Below are 17,385 nucleotides of genomic sequence, written 5' to 3'. Positions count from 1 at the left end.
ATTCTCAAGCTAACAGCATAGCCCCCAGCCAAGTCCACCAGGATTAGAGGATGTGGAGATTTTCAACCATTGTTTCCTCAGACAAAGGACTGTGCATTTTTGACTCATTATATTTGTGTAAATCTCAATTTGTGGAAATTCACAAAGTTCTATTGGGACGGTCTTTCTGGAACGAGTATTTTAGGAATGAAACCAATCTGAACAAGTAAGGGTCTTGTTTTACTCAGAGTTTCCCCACTGAAATGAATTGGCCGTGCTCTTTAATTTCAATGGGTCTACTCTGAGTAGGACTGGCACCAAATGCAACCCTTAAGTCACTACCTTTTACATTTCATGTTTCTAAAAGCCTTATTCAAATGTTCATGAAGGGAGTAAATACACTCTGAGGGGTGTGCTGAATCCATCAGACTGTCTACCCAATGCATGCATGCAATACATAAAGGTAAAGGTAAAGGAACCCCTTCAGTTAAGTCCAGTTGCGAATGACTCTGGGGTTGCGGTGCTCATCTCGCTTTACAGGCCGAGGGAGCCGGCTTTTGTCCGCTTCCGCAGACCGTTTTTCCGGGTCATGTGGCCAGCATGACTAAGCCACTTCTGGCGAAGCTAGAGCAGCGCACGGAAACGCCATTTACCTTCCCACTGGAGCGGCACCTAGTCATCTACTTGCATGCTTTCGAACTGCTAGGTTGGCAGGAGCTGGGACCGAACAATGGGAGCTCACCCTGTCATGGGGCCTCGAACCGCCGACCTTCCAATCAGCAAGTCCAAGCGGCACAGTGGTTTAAACCACAGCGCCATCCACGTCCCTCATGCAATACATAATGCCTCCTTGTTTTACGTTCTTCATGGTCAAATGATCCCTACCGAATTATCTGACTGATGCTTAGGCCAATGAAAACATAGGCAACTGTGGGATAGGGATAGGAAGGTGTACTTTCATACACATGGAAAGCACATTCAAAATGGCAGCCCCTGGCCCAGGCGAGGCAGTGTCCCCATCCCAGTCTCCCCCTCCTTACTGTGTGCCACCTTCCATCATGGTATTTTTCTTTGCTCCTGACTCTCAGTTTCCTTCCGCTGATATCAGCCAAAAGCACAAAGCGGCCACTGGAGACAAAGAGGGAGAAGAAGGAGCCCAAAGATTCATTGGCCATGTAAAAGAGGAGGCCGTTGGATGAGTTCAGTCTGACCTCCATGGAGAAGTGAAACCTGCAGAAAGAGAAGAGTTGGATGCCATTAAGGAGCACATTCTGCGCGCAGCTGCTGCCTCGCCTTCTCAACTCCCGTTTCAGGAAGTGTCCTCTGGGGATCCATACGGTCTCTTTATGACACTCTGGAGAAGGAGGCAACTGTTAAGAACACCTGCCTTCAAAAGCTCCAGATCATTCCAATGATTTCTTAACAAGAAAAGGGGATTTGTTGCCATCTTGGCTGCAGTCTTTGCAAAGTGTTAATAGCTTTTCAGGTTGTAAGATCACTTATGACCAGAAACACACACACACACACACACACACACACACACACACACACAGGCTTTCTCATGTTTTAGTATCTCACAGAACCCACTGCAGCCCGACACAAAAGTGGTTTTGAGTCAGGGCATCCTAATCCAGAGTCCCTGTGATGACAGGATCCGTAAAGCCAGACACATTTCTCAGTGTTTCAGTTTTCTGTTTTTATGTTGGAAAGTAGGGTAAAAAGGTAAAGGGACCCTTGACCATTAGGTCCAGTCGTGACTGACTCAGGGGTTGCGGCCCTTATCTCGCTTTATTGGCCGGGGGAGCCGGTGTACAGCTTCCAGGTCATGTGGCCAGCATGACTAAACTGCTTCTGGCGAACCAGAGTAGCGCATGGAAATGCTGTTTACCTTCCCGCTGGAGCGGTACCTATTTATCTACTTGCACTTTGACGTGCTTTCAAACTGCTAGGTTGGCAGGAGCAGGGACCGAGCAACAGGAGCTGACTCCGTCGCGGGGATTCGAACCACTGACCTTCTGATCAGCAAGTCCTAGGCTCTGTGGTTTAACCCACAGTGCCACCTGCGTCCCTAAAAGTAGGGACTTCTCAAATAGGAAGGGAACAGAAAGACTGCTTGCTTTCCCCCGTTTACCTTTGGTGGAATGTTGCTGGAATGTCATCAAATTCCAAGCGGCTCCCTGGGGACGCACCAAACTGGAAAGCATTCTTAAAGGCTTGGGGGTGTTTGGGTAAATGGCAGCTCATATCTCTCAGCATTGTCTTGCTTGGCACCTGCGGGGAAATAATTCAGAAATCATTCTCCATAAAGAAAACCACCTTAGCTTCAATGGGCTGAAAAGCAAGAGGGCATGTGGGTTGCTCCTTAAGACTCTCACCTGGCTTCAAAACTCAAGGAGAAAATTAATCCTAATCTTACAAGTAGCAGGTAACATGAATGGCTATGATTCACAATACTGCCCCTGCCCCCAAATAGGTGGCACTGTAGAGGAGACAAAGTTAAATGCAGGGCTTTTTTTCCAGCCGAAACTCAGTTCCAGCACCTCTCAGGTGAGCACCATTGCCACTAAGGTAGGAGTTCATGGCGAATTCTGGCACCTCTTTTTCTAGAAAAATAGCTCACTTAGTGCATTCAAAAGGATGCATACAGGCATAAGGTGTTTGAGGCAAGCATGTTTGTGTGTGTGCAAGCAGTGGTAGAGGTAAAGGTAAAGGGACCCCTGACCATTAGGTCCAGTCGTTGCTGGCTCTGGGGTTGCAGTGCTCATCTCGTTTTATTGGCTGAGGGAGCTAGCATACAGCTTCCGGGTCATGTGACCAGAATGACTAAGCCGCTTCTGGTGAACCGGAGCAGTGCACGGAAACGCAGTTTACCTTCCCGCCAGAGCAGTACCTATTTAACTACTTGCACTTCGTGCTTTCGAACTGCTAGGTTGACAGGAGCAGGGACCGAGCAACGGGAGCTCACCCCGTCGTGGGGATTCGAACCGTCGACCTTCTGATCGGCAAGTCCTAGGCTCTGTGGTTTAACCCACAGCGCCACCCGTGTCCCAGTGATAGAGGTAGCACATGCAATTATGCCCACACATGAACTTTTTAATGCATTGGGGTGTGCTTATACTGTAAGCTGTGTCTGAAATTCTTGTAGGTGTTTCACAAAGTTTGGTGCTGCTCTCTTGAATCCCTCACTCTGATCCAAACCTTGACTGAGGGTTGTCCAGGGGCTCTCATGTGTGAATGCAGTGCATGCTTGCCAGAGAGGGAAAGGCAGATGGAAAGAAGCCATCTTCCCAAGCAACACATTCTCGTATTGACTTCTTCTGTGGGTGGAACGGGTGCACTTTTGTGAAACCAAAATAAGGGAAATGCATGCACAGGAGTCATTGCTTGGACAATGGGCCTAACAGGCAGTGGGGAAGAGCTGCTCTGAACATTTCCCTGGGTGCTTTTGACTATTTCAGAACAAAATGCAGCACAGGCTGCATGCTGGACGTCTTGTCCCTGTCCCTATAGTTAACGGCTACTGCATCTGGAGATAAAGCCAAACGGAACGGAAAGGGCAGCTGCAAAAATTTCCATCACCTTTGGTTTCCACTTGGCCTTCTTCTCCGATGCCCTCATTTGCTGGGGCTGCCGATCCCTGGGGCAGTTCATGGTCACGTTGACGTTCTTGGTGCTCTGCTGCAGGTCCACGACCATCTGCGGGTCTGACTTCCTATTGCAGAAAGGGAAAGGAGCTCAGCAGCTGTTCAGCCAGGACCACAGCCAGATGGCAAGAAGCTGGCAGAGAGGCCTTTCTGACTATATTAGCCCATGCTGGAAGCAAAGCAACTCTTGGATCCTCGTTGATTAATTGTCCTTGTCATGTATGGACAACAACCAAATCCCACTTATTTCATTAACCCACAATATTGTATCCGCCTGCAGCTGATCTTCAAGAAGGGCACTGCAGACTGCGCCTCCTCTGTTCCTGCCTGGCATCATCTTAGGTCTGCATCTTCGTTCTCATTCCAGACTCTTTTTTTAAAAAAATAATATTTATTAGAAGTTTAAAGATTACAGAAAAAAAGAAAAAAAAGAAAAAAAAAGGAAAAAAGGAAAAAAAGTAAACAATACAAATCAATACGTTACAAACATAAAAAGAGAACAAAAAACACAATACATTAAAACACAAACAGAAACAAAGACAATTAAAAACACATCCAATATTTATCTTTCATTAACTTATTTCCTCGACCTCCTCACACCTCCCTTTTTTGTATTCTAGTTATTAACTATATCGGCAAATCCTTTCCATCTTTCACTGCTTTCTGTCATTTAATTATCTTAATTTATTTTAACCTTATCTTACCATCAAAACCTTAAAACTTATTTAAACTTAACTCCTTATAATGTTTCTACTAAAGCCATGTAATTTCATTCTGCCTGGCATCATCTTAGGTCTGCATCTTCATTCTCATTCCAGACTCTTCCTGAACCCCAAATGTTATATTACTTTTGACAACAGCAACACAAACTGTGTAGAGGATCCAGGATCTGTGTATTTGCACAGTTAGGCCACACGAGGGAGAACAAGGCTCATGTCTTGGAGCAAGGAGTTTTACCCCATCAGAGACACGTGTGTGTGTGTGTGTGTGTGTTGCACTGCTGCCAATTCCCACATGATGAAGTGCAGCAATTCCTAAGCAGGTGCATGCTAAAGTATGGAACCTTCAATGTAGATGAATGGTGAAATCAGCAGGCAACACCCAAGTACAGCCGTGGCATCAGTCCTGATCTGAAGAATTGTATCCAACAAGAAAACCCAACTTGCCATGGCTATTTAACCAAACAACTATCAATACTGTTGCTTTCAAAGAAAGTGATGCTTTATTTCAGCTTCCAGCTGAAATTCAAAGCCATCAAGATGTGTGAATTCAAAATGGAATGAATGCAGTGAAAATGGATTATAGAGTCAGTAGTGTAACACAGAGGTGCACTTTAGGATGCCTGGATAGCAACGCTGGGCAAATCCTTGGACTAGCCAGCTATGGTTGGATGCTACTGGTAGCACTGCAAAGTGAACAAGAGGGCAGGCATTTGCCATTAATGAAGTTAATTAAATTCTGCAATGCGGCTGAACTCCCTGACTCCTTTGGCGTTCTTCCACAGGTTGGTGTGCAACAGGGGAATCTTAGATAAGTACACAGAGGAAGCAAACTTTGGCCTTCGCTTGAAATAAACTTGCTATGCTCATTAAGAGCAGACACACTTATCCCTCAGGGTCTGAGGCAGAATATATATATATATTTTAAATTGTCCAGTAGCACCTTAGAAACCAACTAAGTTAGTTGATCTCTAAGGTACTATTGGACAATTTTTTAATTTTTTAATTTATTTTGACTGTGTCAGACCAGTGGCGTAGCGTGGGCGGTTCAGGGGGGGCCAGCCAAACTGGGTGCAACATCGGGGGGGGGAGGCACGCTCGCACTCACAGCTCTCTGCCCGAGTGCTAAAATCCACGGGTTAGGGGGCGCAAATTACTTGCCTTGCCCCGGGTGCTGACAACCCATGCTACGCCACTGTGTCAGACCAAAATGGCTACCTACCTGGATCTGAGAGGGGAAATAGTTCTATAGGTGCGCTGATGCATAGCTAGGTACCTCATCTATTTGCCAGCTGTCAACAAGAGCATATGCCTGCGTTTGGTCATTCATTAGTCCTGGGGAGGCAAAAGCCCCTTTCCAACTGGCACAGTCCCACTGGTTACCTAATAAACAGCTGTTTGCTCTCTTAAGAACAGCTTCCTGCACCTTGGGTTTGAACAGAACTTCATTGGCACTTGAGCCCAAATATGATGTGGACTTTGGATACCCCGTCCCATCATGGCCGTCACCTTTGCTCCCTACGACTACCCAATCAAACTGTGGTGGGGAACTTGGATTGTCATATCTTCTGGTTGCTTAATCTTTTGTCTTTACATAGCCTCAGTCTCAATCTATTGCTTTTGCCCAAAGTAACCCTCCCCAGCCCACTTAGGTAACAGAGAATTTTAACTGTTTCCAAGAAACCACATTATTCATTCTTTGCAGGCAGTTTCTTCACTCAGACTGCTCTTTTCAATCTTCGCAGGGCTTTAATGAGGGCAGATTCATAGAATCATAGAGTTGGAAGAGACCACAAGGGCCATCAAGTCCAACCCCCTGTCAAGCAGGAAACACCATCAGAGCACTCCTGACATATGGTTGTCAAGCCTCTGCTTAAAGACCTCCAAAGAAGGAGACTCCACCACACTCCTTGGCAGCAAATTCCACTGTCGAACAGCTCTTACTGTCAGGAAGTTCTTCCTAATGTTTAGGTGGAATCTTCTTTCTTGTAGTTTGGATCCATTGCTCCGTGTTCGCTTCTCTGGAATTAATTCATTCCTGGCCATGCCTCTCTCACCTTGTTCCCTAGACTCTTTCCCACGTTTGCCGTTTCGTTCAGGTTACCCAGAAGCCTCAAGAGAATGCAAACCCACATTTTCTCCCTTGACGGCCTTGGGTGCCGATGTGTCCCCATCCTTGCCACCGTGCTTCCTGCCCAACCCTTTATTGCAAGATGTCAGTGCAGCCGGTGGAGCCCCACTTCCCACACTGCTAATCACTCCTCCTGGGGAACCACTCTTCCTGCGTCTGAGAGGAACACAAGACTCACCTCCTGACAAAGACGTTCCCAATGCACCCTGTGAGGTTGCCGATTTCGCTGGCTTCAGGCATGCCTCCTAGCTGAAAGATGGCCAGCTCATCTTGCCGCTTCTGCCTCCTGTGGCGAGCAGTCCCTGGTTGGGTTCCCTGAAGCTGATCGTCAACGTAAAGCCGGACTCTGGAATGGAAACACATTTTGTTTCAAGGAGACATGATTCATTTGTGCCAGTCCCTCCTCCCCTGTGCTGGGGAAGGGGGTGGGGGATGTCGTGAACCAACATGCAGTAGAAAAGGGTGGCTCTGAAAGGTATACCCTGCGGAGTCACTGTAGATAGCGACATAGTGGCTTGTGTCATCTGCATATGCGTTCTTGGTGGTGAGCTCTGTAGAGAGGACGCTAACGGCCACTCTGCCATTCTGCAAGGAAACCTGGCAGGTACCCTCCTAGAAAGACAAAGAAGAAGAGTTTGGATTTGATATCCCACCTTTCACTCCCTTTAAGGAGTCTCAAAGCGGCTAACATTCTCCTTTCCCTTCCTCCCCCACAACAAACACTCTGTGAGGTGAGTGGGGCTGAGAGACTTCAGAGAAGTGTGACTGGCCCAAGGTCACCCAGCAGCTGCTTGTGGAGGAGCGGGGAAGCGAACCCGGTTCACCAGATTACGAGTCTACCGCTCTTAACCACTACACCACACAGAGGAGAATAACTTGTGTGTGTGTCACAGACCTTCAGCAAACTCAGAGCAATTTCACCATATCAAGGGTGAAATGAGGTTCCAGGCGCAGCAATGTGTCTTTCTGTTCCAGAGCATACAGAACACAAAGGCACAGAAATTAACACTTGTCAGAGCTGGCTCCTGGTCCCAGCTCACAGAGGACCAACGCTAGCCGGTAGTAATGTATCAAAGTCTTTATTGAAGTCTAGTTTCCATTTCCAACCTCAGCGCCCCAGCTCTACGTCTAGGGTCTAGACCGGCAAAGCTCCATCTGAATCCCCGCCCCCTGTACACCAGTTTAAGACTCTAGCCTTACTCCACCTCTTCCGTCTCTCCTTTCTCCTCTGGGTCCTGCTACCCCCCGGGGTCCCTTCCTTCCTGGATTCCTCCGACGCAGACGTGGACCCCCCTGACTCCTCCCTCTCTCTTCGGCGGGCTTTAGGACCTGGCTCCCTATCCGGGCTGCCAACTGCTGCACCCTCCTGTACATTTGAACTTGGCGCGCGCGCGCAGCCTTCCACCTTCCTCTCGACCGTTTCCTCGCTCTCCGATGGAGGCGTGGCCACTCCTGCCTCATGTCCTCCCGCTGGCAGCGCGCTGCCTGATCCCGATGCCTGGGACTCCTCCCCTCTACTGCACTTTGGTGTGGACGCTGGTCCGGATTTCCAACTGCTGCTCTCTGAGTCCCCCCTGGCCCCTTCTTCCTGGGGTGTCCCCCTCGGCACCCCCCTTGCCCTGACCATGGGGGCCTCTTTCTGTGAATCTTCCGATTCACTGGAAAGACTCAGAGACCTCGGACTGCTGTCATCGCTGACATTTCCTTCGGACTCCTCCCCCTCACTCTCTATTTCCTCCCTCTCCTGTGCCTCTGCTCCTGAACCCCTGACAACACTTTTCTCACAACAGACAAAGCCTGAAGAAGATCCAGCCAGAGCTTTGAGATGGGGAACTGAGTAAGAAATAGAAAGTGTTCCTCCCTTGGAAATACAGGTGGCAGTCAAGCTTTCAGAGATCACCCGTTGTGCCAAGAAGACACAAATCGTGGAGCATCTAACAAAGGGAAAGAATAGGGTGTGTATCTTCCATGACACTTAAGTGTTCTCTTAACACTGGTTCTCAGTGGGAGGAAGGAAATGCTAGAAACGATTCGTGCCCATCGGCCACTTAGGAGATTTGACGGGTGCTATAGTAGGACATCAGCCAAGAGACGCAGGAAGGGCATACCTCTGTTGCATGGTGGAACATCAAGCCACGGCTTTGGGTGGTGCGGAAGCTGAAACCAGTGTAGAAATCTTGCAAAGAGGGCACATCCTGCAGCGACATCGTCAAGAAGCCGTGGCCGTGAAGTTTAACCGAGCGAGCCACCTGCAAAGGGGACAGAGTGATTGCAAAACCAAGAGAACCCATGCAGCAATGAGACTTGCTCCTGAGTAGACATATATCTGGGTAAGTCCCTTCCAATGTACCTGACAGAAACATTCTCACCCCTGCTTGTGAGCTTCCCAGGGACACAGGGCTGAGCACGGCTGAATGTCTGATTTATTTTCATGTCTGAATTGCTTCCCAGCCAGAAACGATAAGCAATAATATATAGATATCTATGTAAAAACAATTTTGAATCTCAGGCAGGTGTGAACCTCCACTTAAAATGGTGCGATTCTTTTGGTCTAGCACAGCAAACAGGCCGAACACGTCCTACTCACCAGGAGGTCTGAGGTACAGCCGTAACTCACTCCCGTGGTGTTCATACGTTTTAAGTCAACGTATTTTCCAAGAGCCTTCAATCCTTTCATGCAGCCTCGGATGGATCCGCCGTTGGGGAATATTTTCTTCAGGCTGAAAAAAAACACGTCATACTGAAAAAGTGGGGTGGGGAAAGAAGCGGTTTTGGCTCTCAGAGAGCTTGTATTGGATTCCATGCAAGATGTCTGATGGCAGAGAGAGTTAAAGGAGGTGGTAAAGGTAAAGGGTAAAGGTACCCCTGCCCGTACGGGCCAGTCTTGACAGACTCTAGGGTTGTGTGCCCATCTCACTCAAGAGGCCGGGGGCCAGTGCTGTCAGCAGACACTTCCGGGTCACGTGGCCAGCGTGACATCGCTGCTCTGGCGAGCCAGAGCCGCACACGGAAACGCCGTTTACCTTCCCGCTAGTAAGCGGTCCCTATTTATCTACTTGCCCCCAGGGGTGCTTTCGAACTGCTAGGTTGGAGGCGCTGGGACCGAACGACGGGGGCGCACCCCGCCGCGGGGATTCGAACCTCCGACCTTTCGATCGGCAAGTCCTAGGCGCTGAGGCTTTTACCCACAGCGCCACCTGCGTCCCTTTCTACAAGATGTCTGATGGCAGAGAGAGTTAAAGGAGGCGGAGGAGGCAGCAAAGAAAGCCGCTGAACCCGAGAATTGCAAGCAACCAAGTCCGACTTAGAACAGACCCACTGAAATCAATGGACCCAATTTAGTTCCGTCCTTCAGTTTCAATGTGTCTACTGTTAGCATGGCAAGCACAACCCAAGCTCCTCTTTACCCAAATCTCACAGCTGCGATAACGGACCTGGAGAAAACTGCAATATCAGATGCTGAACCCCAAAACAGGGTCTGTGGTTTTTGTTTTTTTAAGCTGATGTAAAACCATATCCCTGCCTCCCATAAGCACTTTGTAAAACCAAACAGCCTATTTTAATTTTGTTTTTAAGTTGTATTCATTCAACTTGTTTTTATTATTGCTTGTTAGCCGCCCTGAGCCCAGCCTTGGCTGGGGAGGGTGGGGTATAAATAAAAATTATTATTATTATTATGAGGGATTGTAAAACGCGGTCTGACCCAGAGGCCTCTGCAATGCTGTACACGAATACATAATTTCTATCAAGCTATCAGGTTGTTGTTGTTTTTTTTGTGTGTGGGGGGGGGGGGAGAAACACCCAAGATTCAGTACATTTGTGCTGAGCATGAAAGTGTGGTCCTCATAAGGAAACACGGTGACAAATACAGAAGAGAGGAAACGTAAGCCTACCCCGGGTGCTGAATAATAATAATAATAAATAATAATAATAATAATAATAATAATAATAATAATAATAATTTTAATATCTTTATTGTCATTGCCCCCTTCGGGGACAACGAAATTACTTTAATAATAATAATAATTTATTAAATATACCCTGCCCATCAGGCCGGGCCTCCCCAGCCACTCTGGGTTGCTTCAAACAGAATATTAAAATACGATAGTCTATTAAACATTAAAAGCTTCCCTGAACAGGGCTGCCTTCAGATGTCTTCTAAAAGTCTGGTAGTTGTTGTTCTCTTTGACATCTGGTGGGAGGGCGTTCCACAGGGCGGGTGCCACTACCGAGAAGGCCCTCTGCCTGGTTGCCTGTAACTTGTCTTCTCGCAGTGAGTGAACCGCCAGAAGGCCCTCGGCGCTGGATCTCAGTGTCCGGGTAGAACGATGAGGGTGGAGACACTCCTTCAGATATACTGAATGACCCAAAAGCCTTACCTTTCGGGCAGAATGGAGGTGGGCGCACCACCCAGGAAGTAGGAAGTGGCACTCTGCAACTTGTTCTCCTGCTCCACATTGAAGACGGTAGACTGCTCCAGGCGCACCAGAACGCGATCCTTGGAACCCATTTTGTGGAGGAATATTTGGATCTGGAATCGGACAAAAAAACCAAACCAAACAAGATGGATAATGTCCGCTGGAACTAGGGGCCACTTGTCCCCAAAGAAGTTGGAAGGCAAGTGTCAAGGCGACCTACGGCAAGACTTCTGTGGCACAATGACTGATGGGAGCCTGACCCCCGTGTCAAGCAGGTAACATCCCTACTCAGAGATCTGCACTGGCCATCGATTTGTGACCGGGACAGGTTCAACATGATAGTAAACAAAGCCCTTAAGAGCTTGGGGCCAGTTTACCAGAAGGAATGCCTCCCCTCTGTGGTAATAATAATAATAATAATAATAATAATAATAATAATAATATATTTAAACCCCGTCCATCTGGCTAGGCTTCCCCAGCCACTCTGGGTGGCTTCCAACAAAATATTAAAATACAGTAATGCATCAAACATGAAAAGCTTCCCTAAGCACTCACTTGGCTGCTTAGATATGTAGGACTGGCTGCTGCAAGTGACACACAAAGCTCCTTCTGCTTTTGTATGAAGTGGATCCTTTGGTGTGGCTAAACCCATCTTTGGAACTCGCTGCCCCGTTTATTTCAGGCAGGTGCCTTTACTCTACTGTTTCATCAACAGCTAAAAGCCTTTTTGTTTCATCTAGCCTACCAAGCCATGTTATTTTAGCATTTTAACTAAAAGTATGGGTGGCAGGTGGTTCTTTTTTTATATAAAAAACCTGATTGAGTTATATTTTAAATTTTCACGTCGTTCATTTTTAGTGTAACATTTTAGATTTTTTCATTAAACTGCTCAGGTACCTTTTTTTGTTCTAATGAGCAATACAGAATTTGAAAGATTGTCCTCAAGCAAGTTTCCTGAGCCAAGAGGATGAATCAGCACTGCACATTCCACTCCATTATATTCCCAAAAGTGTCCTCCAGTGAACTCTAGCCAACAAAGTGCCCGGTCAAGAATCAGAATAGTTTTGAAGACCAGGCTCTTTGTGGCTGGTGGGAATAGCCCACAACCATTCTACGATGATGCAAATAAGGGACTGCGTGCAAAATGCAAAAAGCCCAGTCCCTAAACCATGAAGAAGAAGAAGAAGAAGAAGAAGAAGAAGAAGAAGAAGAAGAAGAAGAAGAGGAGGAGTTTGGATTTGATATCCCGCCTTTCACTCCCTTTAAGGAGTCTCAATGCGGCTAACATTCTCCTTTCCCTTCCTCCCCCACAACAAACACTCTGTGAGGTGAGTGGGGCTGAGAGACTTCAGAGAAGTGTGACTGGCCCAAGGTCACCCAGTAGCTGCATGTGGAGGAGAGGGAAGCGAACCCCGTTCACCAGATTACAAGACTATGGTGTGGCTTTCTGCACCCTGCCCTGGGACCCTCTGGGAAAGGGCGTGTGAGACCCTCCCCTAGCCCAATCCAAGTACAGAGGTCTCTTTCCGCCTTACCACTTTATCTGTATTGCTGCTGGCTACCAGTGCAGCAGGTTCCTTGGAGGCCTGGGCCACCTTAAGGCCTCCGTCAAAGTCATAGTAGAGCACCAGCTTTCCTTCTTGAACAGCCAAGCAGATCAGCTGCCTCTGTGGAGGAAAAGCGAGAAGAACCTTTCAGTCTATCGATCCTGAATGTTGCCTTCCCCTTGGCACATGGTCAGTGTTCTTGGCCTGGAAAGAGGAGGTGGTCTCCAGGTCGTTGGAAGAGGGAAATAATTTTTTTTTAAAGCAAGGAAAGAAGAACAAGATCCAAGAACAGTGTACCCCTGGGGCAAGGTTTCCCAAACTTGGGTCTCCAGCTGTTTTTGGACTACAACTCCCATCATCCTTAGCTAGGTTAAGGATGGTGGGAATTGTAGTCCAAAAACACAACTGGTGACCAAGTGTGGGAAACTCTGTCCTAAGGTTTCAGCTGCAGTTTCACCCTCAGGAAGGTCCAAGTAAATTAACCATGACACTAAGTAAGCTATAGAACAGAACCCCATTTAAACTGGGGACTCGGCTATGGCGCAATGATATCAAGAGGTGCCCAGTGCAGAGAGGATGCCCATTTTGCTCCCTGATGCTTCTTCTGAGCCAGGTCATGTGCAATTATTCCTCCCCCCCCCCCCCAATATTCACTTCCCCCTCCACTTACATCTAACACCACTCACAACCCAAACAGGACTTTCAGCTGGGAAGCCCCACCCTCACAGTATGGTCGACAATTCAAAGCAACGCTTGCCTGAAATTTCAGGAAGAAAAGGATCCCGTTGTGTGACACCAGCCGCATTTCTTGTTCAAAGCGCTTGAAGGAGCCGCTCTGGCCCTCAAATGTGATCTCTGCATAACCGGTGCCGTCGAAATAGGAGCCGTCGGTCAGCCAGGGGTCCCCTGTCGATTTAGACCTAAAAGAATGGAAAAGTAAAAAAGCTGACAAGAAGAATGCCCAGTCTTTTCTTTTAATTAACATATTTATTTATACTTATTCATAGATCTACAAGAATGCACACCCTTTTTATCATATACTAAGATAATAGGAACGCAGGTGGCGCTGTGAGTTAAACCACAGAGCCTAGGACTTGCCGATCAGAAGGTTTGAAACCCCATGACGGGGTGAGCTCTTGTTGCTCGGTCCCTGCTCCGCCAACTTAGCAGTTCGAAAGCACGTCAAAGTGCAAGTCCTGCGGGAAGGTAAACAGTGTTTCCGTGCGCTGCTCTGGTTCACCAGAAAAGGCTTAGTCATGCTGGCCACATGACCTGGAAGCTGTACGCCAGCTCCCTCAGCCAATAAAGCGAGATGAGCGCCACAACCCCAGAGTCGGTCATGACTGGACCTAATGGTCAGGGATCCCTTTACCTTAAGGTAAGACAGCTACTTAGTCTAAAGAAGAACAAAGAAAGAAGACAAGAAATGGAGAAAGGGAGAGAAAAGGGGAAAGAGAGGGAAACTATAGAAAGAAGTAAAATAAAAATAAAAATAAAAGGACTTCCAGCTCTCTGTCCTGCAACTACATATGATATTCATTCCTTAAAACCCAACCATTATATCTTCCATAAACCAGTATTGTTTTCAATCTTCAAATCCTGATATTGCAAGTTGTTTTCTCTTTCACACAAAAAGTCCCCAAGTCCATGGCAAATCTATGCAAGTGGGCTCTAGAGACACAGAAGTCACGATGCTACTTTTTTCCTTTTTTAAAAAAAGAAATTCTAAGCCTCAAAAATGGGGAAAGAAGTTTTTGAAAGGAAAGACTGTAGTTTTTGCTTTCAGGAGTGTCTCATACTGTGGAGAGGTAAAGACAGAAAGTTGCCTATTGCTAGAGCCCGGCAGCTCTTTGCAACAGCTGGCAAGCTGCGATTACGCTGCATACCCCTCTGAGTAAGAATAAATAAAATGCCAGGGCATGACATGTAAGCAGCACAGTTCAAGAAAGTACAGGTTACGTATGAAACAATAAAATAATCTAAGATCTCTGTGGGATCATGAAAATCTCAGATGTACGAAAACTAATTTTTTTAAGTAGGTTTTCTGGCTGTTGGAGCTGAGGGTGTGTAGATAGATTCTGCTACAGGCTTTTTACTTGCTTGCCTGTTTACTTGAAAGGTGCAGCTGAAGCTTGTGTCTGAGCTCAGCAAATTGTCAGCATCTCTCAAGCAAATGAAGCGACATATCTTTAGGCTTTGTGGAAAGCGCAGGAGGTCTGAGCGGAGCATCCCTGCCTCTGCTCTCTCTGTGCCTAAAGCCTCCGAAACATCTTCTGCAAACCCCACCTCATTCCTCCCCTCGCACTGCCCCAGCAAGCCACTGTCAAAGCAAAGAGGAGCGTGGGCTTGGCGTCCCTTGCTGTGGGCTCAGCTCACCTTGTGCATGGCCTCTGGGCAGCAGTGTCCAAGTGGAAGGTGCGCTGGAAGTTGTACAGGCTGACGACTTCTTCGTTGAGAGAATCCATCTCTATGCAGCCTTTGTAGTTAGGGTAGCGCAGGGGTGGCGGAGGCTGTGGGTAAGAGAGGAAGCATCCAGGTTCATGGCCAGGACAGGCGCGGCTCTTCTGTTTCAATTTGGTGGGCTAGACCAGCAGCCCCACCAACCCCCTCCAGTACCCTGGTTATTCCAGTTGCTCCTTGGTTGCCTCCATCTCTACATGGACTCACTTCCCATTTACGATGCCTAAACCCTTTGCGATTCTGCAGTCCCAGCCTCCTCTTCCCACCCATAGGACTGTCTGCTGCACCAGGCTTCCCATCTGCAATTTTTCTAATGAACCTACAAAACCTGATCTTCATTCCAGGAGTAGCTCCATCAGTAAGCATGCTGATTGGCCAGGCTTCTGCTACCAGTTACAATCAATGATGAGGTTGCTTGGGGGTTATTATTACTTATATTCCACTGTGATAGGAATTTTGAGGTCTTAGATATATGGCAATGTTCATAAGTGTACCAACCAAGCACGTACATAGATCAGCACAGGAAGACCGACCTGGAACCATTTTGATTCCTAAACTGAGCAAATGTTTTCTCTGCAAGGTAAAAGTGGGAAACCTCCCCATTGTCTCTTTCCTCACAAATCCTCTCTTAAGGGCACATTTAAGATATGAATAGGGTGTGAGCCTGTGACCTGGCCCAGAAACTAAGTATTTATCATTACAAAAGACTAGCCAGGCTCCCCAGGAAATCCAATCAAGTAACCTGCCAGACAGGAGATAAACAACATTCAAAATTTCTGTTTTAGACCGCCTTTTTTGTGATGTAGGTATGATGTATCTGAGGGGTGGTCTTAGGTTACACCCCTTCTGTGATGTATGCATGATGTTTCTGGGGGTGGTCTTGATCTACAGGGTGGCAATTTCAAAAGTCTTTATAAGGCCTTGCACCCCATTTTTCAGGGTTCCTCCTCCTCTCCTGCGGGTGAGGGGAGCACCCTGTTGCAACAGATCAATAAAGATCAAGCTTACTAGCTGCTTTGCTTCTCTGGTTGGCCTCTGTTATTCTCTCCTACCAATAGGGAATCTATGTAAAGACTCTATATGGGCTCTTGGATATCCCATAAGGGAAAAGGGCAATTTTTGTTTACAACACCACCTTCCCTTCCAAAGGAGCACAGCATGGCAAACACGCCTGGCACGGAGTTGCAGAGTTGGGAGGGACCCCAACAGTCATCTAGCCTAACCCTCTCCAGTACAGGAATCTGTGATGATACCCAGAGCTTACAGGGTCAACAGCTCAAGGGAAATGATGTTCTGCCACTGGGTGTGTGTGTGTTCGCATCTTTGTTATGCGAACGTTTTTTACTTTCTGCTTTGTCTGCGACAGGAGAAGCATCATGTCTTCACTCTCTCCTGGCTAAATTGTTTGCTGCTGTACAATAAAGCTTCGTAGAATAGAAGCTGTTGTACGAGAGTTTTACTGCATGGCTGAGATTCCTTCCACACAGGAACACCACTGCACAAGATACTCTGCTGAAGCCGGGAGAAGCAGGTTGGCACAGTGGAAGCAGACGGGACGCCACAACAGTCCCGCTGATCGCAGCCTTGATGGACTCTCAACGGAGCAGAATCACAACTAAAGAATCCCTGGCAGGTGGCCATTCAACACCTGTTTAAAACCCTCAAACAAAGGAGGTCTTAACACATTTTTAAAGCATTATACAAACAGTTAAAAGCATTCTCTCAGGCATTGCTTTCAGGCTGCTAGAAACAGCATCTTACAGCCATCGTATGCAACCCCTCAAGATTTATTAATAACACGTGCCAAGCTGACTGTGTTATTAGCTGAAATATGAATTTATCTGGGAAGCAAGCCATACATTGTAGGGGGGAGTCTTTGCATCATTTAATCAACCTGTGCTGGAAATTAGGGGTATTTCATGCTTTATATCAGGAAAATGTTAACTTTCCCATTTGTGTAAAAGGCAACAGAGTGTTCCCTGTGGAGTGTTGCACACATTTAAAACAGGTGTTTTGAAACACACCTGGCTATGTGCTTAGTATTGCTCAATGAAGGTCCCTGCTGAAAACACCATGTGCAACAGTAAAAGCTTGCCTGACCCAAACCACAAATGGCTGCTACTGGTGTTGGTGATCTGGCGTTACAATAACAGCAGAAAGAGCATCACCACTCCATGCCCCCCTCCACTACTAGCCTGGCCAGCCCATCTCACCGTGAAGCTGGAGGGGTAGCCGCCCACGTACAAGACCACATTGTGGGGCTTGAAGTTGAACAGTCCCTGCTCTCCTTTGGCAACGCTGTCGCCTTTTGTCTCGTGCAACGTTTGCTTCTCCACCGTCACAGACATGTGCCCGTACTGCAAAATCCTGCAAGGAAGGATGGAAGGAGATAGGCTGAACAATGCAAAGAGCAGAGGCTAAATAAAACAGGCACAAAGGACACTTGTCAGGCCTCCCAGGGGAACAGCTCTGAATCCTAAACGTCAG

General features: G+C 47.4%; 1 protein-coding gene across 1 annotated transcript in view; it reads right to left on the bottom strand.

Annotated features, from left to right (window-relative positions):
- Window positions 1-17,385, bottom strand: part of LAMA5 (laminin subunit alpha 5) — a 207,426-nt gene that overhangs the window by 8,545 nt on the left and 181,496 nt on the right. The window contains exons 63-74 of the mRNA XM_083447232.1: window positions 17,112-17,265; window positions 14,815-14,948; window positions 13,196-13,358; window positions 12,427-12,558; window positions 10,853-11,004; window positions 9,061-9,193; window positions 8,582-8,722; window positions 6,955-7,085; window positions 6,652-6,819; window positions 3,559-3,691; window positions 2,111-2,250; window positions 1,020-1,209 (exon numbers count right to left, since the gene is read on the bottom strand). Coding sequence (XP_083303358.1) covers window positions 1,020-1,209; window positions 2,111-2,250; window positions 3,559-3,691; window positions 6,652-6,819; window positions 6,955-7,085; window positions 8,582-8,722; window positions 9,061-9,193; window positions 10,853-11,004; window positions 12,427-12,558; window positions 13,196-13,358; window positions 14,815-14,948; window positions 17,112-17,265 — 1,771 coding nt within the window. The remainder of the gene's footprint in view (window positions 1-1,019; window positions 1,210-2,110; window positions 2,251-3,558; window positions 3,692-6,651; window positions 6,820-6,954; window positions 7,086-8,581; window positions 8,723-9,060; window positions 9,194-10,852; window positions 11,005-12,426; window positions 12,559-13,195; window positions 13,359-14,814; window positions 14,949-17,111; window positions 17,266-17,385) is intronic.

This window comes from Podarcis tiliguerta (assembly GCF_965153285.1).
Source record: "Podarcis tiliguerta genome assembly, chromosome: 6".
Taxonomy (NCBI): domain Eukaryota; kingdom Metazoa; phylum Chordata; class Lepidosauria; order Squamata; family Lacertidae; genus Podarcis; species Podarcis tiliguerta.
The sequence above is the reverse complement of the archived record's forward strand: the minus strand, read 5'-3'. Positions and strand labels throughout refer to the sequence as shown.